Raw genomic sequence first — 3,259 nt, 5'->3', positions numbered from 1 at the left:
CGGCGAAAGCAAATAGCGAAATTCTGTCAAAATCATAAACAAGGCGAATAGTAAAAGGCGATTCTGAAAATGATATCGATTCGAGGCGCATAATATTGGGCGAAATTAGCATTCTCAGGTATCAATTCAGGCGTAATTAAATAAATGCAATTTTAAGTGCAAAAAATATCAAATTCGTGCAGTGTTCTTAGAAAAACAAGAAACTATGTCAGAACTGTATCAAATAACCTTATTTAAGTTGAATTATTCTGTATTACTTCTAAATAGGAATTAAAATTTGATCAGCAAAATTCGGTCGTTGTTTTCTGTTGAAGTCAATCACAGCAAGCCTTGATATTTATAGTTATAGATGACATTTTGATTAATAAATTAGTTCCTTTCTAACCACTACCGAAGACAGACGTCTTAGCTACTCTATCAGCCCTATTCAACGGTGGTGGCAAAGCGATCGAGATCCGGTGCGACAACCAAAGCTGCATTGCAATTGCGAAGAACGGTGGATATAATCCGCGCACCAAGCACATCGACATACGCCATCACTTCATCAAGGACGCTCTCGGCCGTGGCGTTGTGAAACTGACGTACGTTGGAACGGAGGATCAAATCGCCGACGGCCTAACCAAACCACTTCAGCGGACGAAATTCGAGGATAGCCGTAGGATGATGGGAATCTCTGCGGCTTGAGGAGGAGTGTTGAAGTCAATCACAGCAAGCCTTGATATTTATAGTTATAGATGACATTTTGATTAATAAATTAGTTCCTTTCTAACCACTACCGAAGACAGACGTCTTAGCTACTCTCTACATTTTCGCATTGTTATTGTTTTGTTAGTTCGCCCTAATCGCGAATTATACTTATGACACACATGTGATACAAGAATCACTGTACAATTGCGCTTGAAATGAGTGCCATACTGCAAATTCTTTCAGTTCAAGTCAGCCTTGTTAGGATTTTCTTGACACTGCGCACCGTTGTACAGGAATCACACTCGTATCACATGTCTGTCCGTGGTATTACTCCCGAGTTTCCTCACAGACATAGGATACTGCAAGATGACGTCACGAAGCCGTGCACTGACAGTTCAGCGAGCTTGTTTACATGGACTTAGTCTCTGGCGGAAATCCGGCAAAACTGTTTTTCGATACAATTTCAGTAAAACGGTAATTAGACGATTGGTTTTGTACTAGTAGTGTTGAATATAATCGATATTTCCGTATCATAATTGTTTCGGGGCGGAAAACGTGAATTTAATTTTCGCCGCTCGTTAAAAATTCTAAGAGCACGGACGCTGCTAGATGCGCTCGCAAAATAGTCGCGCTATGGGTGGGTGACCAAATATAACAGCGCGACAGTTGCGCTGCTAAAAATGCAATGAGAATATGACAACCCTCCCGATACGAATCAGGGTGACTAATTTGATTGCTACCGGTGTGGAAAAGGGTGGTTAAGTCAAAATGGTAGCGCTGCGCAGGTTGCTCGAATAGTAGCCGCCGTTAATGTTGCTCTAACACCTTGTAAACAAGCTCGCTGAACTGTCAGACAAAGTGAGGTTAGATCAGGTGCTTGCAGTACCCTATTGCTACTTGTAGCAAGAAGCTTTATAACGGCAATAACGCTCACTGTGTTATTTCCGTTACGATTTTGTGGGTAGCTCAAAACGCAAAACGTAAACAAAACCGAAGCGCGCGATCGGTCAACAACGCTGGATTTTTGTTTAAAGTCTAGTACGCACCTGGTAAGAAAAGCACTCCAGAAAAAATCCCTCTAATTACCAAAGGAATTTTGACAACTGATTAATATGGGAAGAAATGTCACTTTTCCTTGAGGAATAATTGAACGGAATATTTTTCCGCAAGGAAAAGTGACAGCTCCATTTGATTTGCCCGGCAGGCGTTATGAGCGTTACACAAATTTCATTTCTTTCCAGCTGCGGACCACTCAAGAAATTTTAACAGCGAAATCATTTCTTGACCGTTCCTTGGCCTATCTTTTTCCACAGTACTTATCAGGTGCGTACTACCCTTAAAAGGTTTTAGTTTTTTCTTTATTTTGTGTAAAAATTTATGTCCGTTGTTTGAAAAATGTCCAAAAGAAGTTTACCACTTTGGATGCGCGACGCGGAACTGTCCCCTGCACCGGGATCGAAAAAGCGAGTTCTTTCGGAAAGCACGATCAATGAAACCGTCGCCACCGCCGTCATTCTTCCGGCAAAAGACGCCCAGCTGGAGCTGACTGAGCAGAAACAGCAACCGGATCAAGAGGATACTCCTCGTCGAAGGCTTCGCAGCAACTTCAAGATCGCGGATGAAATTCCCAAGCGTGAACCGACCGTACAGCTAAACATCGAGGATGTCCCTTTTATCGACTACCGAGGAAAGATCCGGTACTACACGGACATGCGGGACATGGCCTTTGCGTGCGACCAGCTGGTGCAGTGGGTGGAGAAGAGATGCGCCATAGAGCATCCGGTGGTGCCGATCGCATTCGATTTGGAGTGGCCTTTCAGTTTCCAAACCGGTCCGGGTCGGACCGCGCTGATGCAGCTCTGCCTGGAAACGGACGTTTGCTATCTGTTTCAGTTGTCGTGCGTGAAGAAGCTACCGGCGGCGGTGCTGCAGCTGCTGACCCATCCGCGGGTGCAGCTGCACGGGGTCAACGTGAAGAACGACTTTCGGAAGTTGGCACGCGATTTTCCGGAGGCGAATGCCGACGCGCTGATCGAGCGGTGTGTGGATTTGGGCGGGTGGTACAATCGGATTCACGGGTCGTGCGGGGTGTGGAGCATGGAACGGCTGGTGCTGCAGGTTTGCCGCCTGAGGGTGGACAAGAACAAGAAGGTCCGGATGAGCAAGTGGCACGTGCTGCCGCTGAGCGACGACCAGAAGATGTACGCCGCCGTGGATGTTTATGTGAGTATTGCGTGTTTTTGATATCAAGCCAAATGGTCACCCTATGCGAGTGCCGCAATAAAAACAAAACACTCATTTCACTCACAAAGCGTATACGAGTCACTCACAGTTTGACGTCCTGTTATCAGTTTCGATTTCATAACAACCTTGCGTGGTTTCGGTTCTGTTATCATTCCAGATCGGTCAGGAAATCTACCTGCGGTTGAAGGATAAGGAGCGCCAGCTGGAACTGGAACAGCAGGAGCTGAATCTCGCCTTGAATCCCCCACAGACGGAATAAGCATTTATGGCACACAACAGTAGCAGTTAGTTCCTTGTTATACGTTAGTGTTTAAGTCATCAATCGATA

The 3,259-nt window shown here is 45.4% G+C and overlaps 1 protein-coding gene across 1 annotated transcript; it reads left to right on the top strand.

Moving 5' to 3' along the window:
- The first annotated feature begins 1,995 nt into the window (after positions 1 to 1,995).
- LOC109401872 (3'-5' exonuclease) lies at positions 1,996 to 3,227 on the top strand. Its single transcript, XM_019674468.3, has 2 exons — positions 1,996 to 2,910; positions 3,089 to 3,227. Exons 1-2 carry the CDS (start codon positions 2,083 to 2,085, stop codon positions 3,188 to 3,190), a joined length of 930 nt encoding a protein of 309 aa, XP_019530013.3. The 5' UTR covers positions 1,996 to 2,082; the 3' UTR covers positions 3,191 to 3,227.
- The last annotated feature ends 32 nt before the right edge of the window (positions 3,228 to 3,259 follow it).

This window comes from Aedes albopictus, chromosome 1 (assembly GCF_035046485.1).
Source record: "Aedes albopictus strain Foshan chromosome 1, AalbF5, whole genome shotgun sequence".
Lineage (NCBI taxonomy): Eukaryota > Metazoa > Arthropoda > Insecta > Diptera > Culicidae > Aedes > Aedes albopictus.
This window is presented reverse-complemented; position numbering and strand designations above follow the sequence as displayed.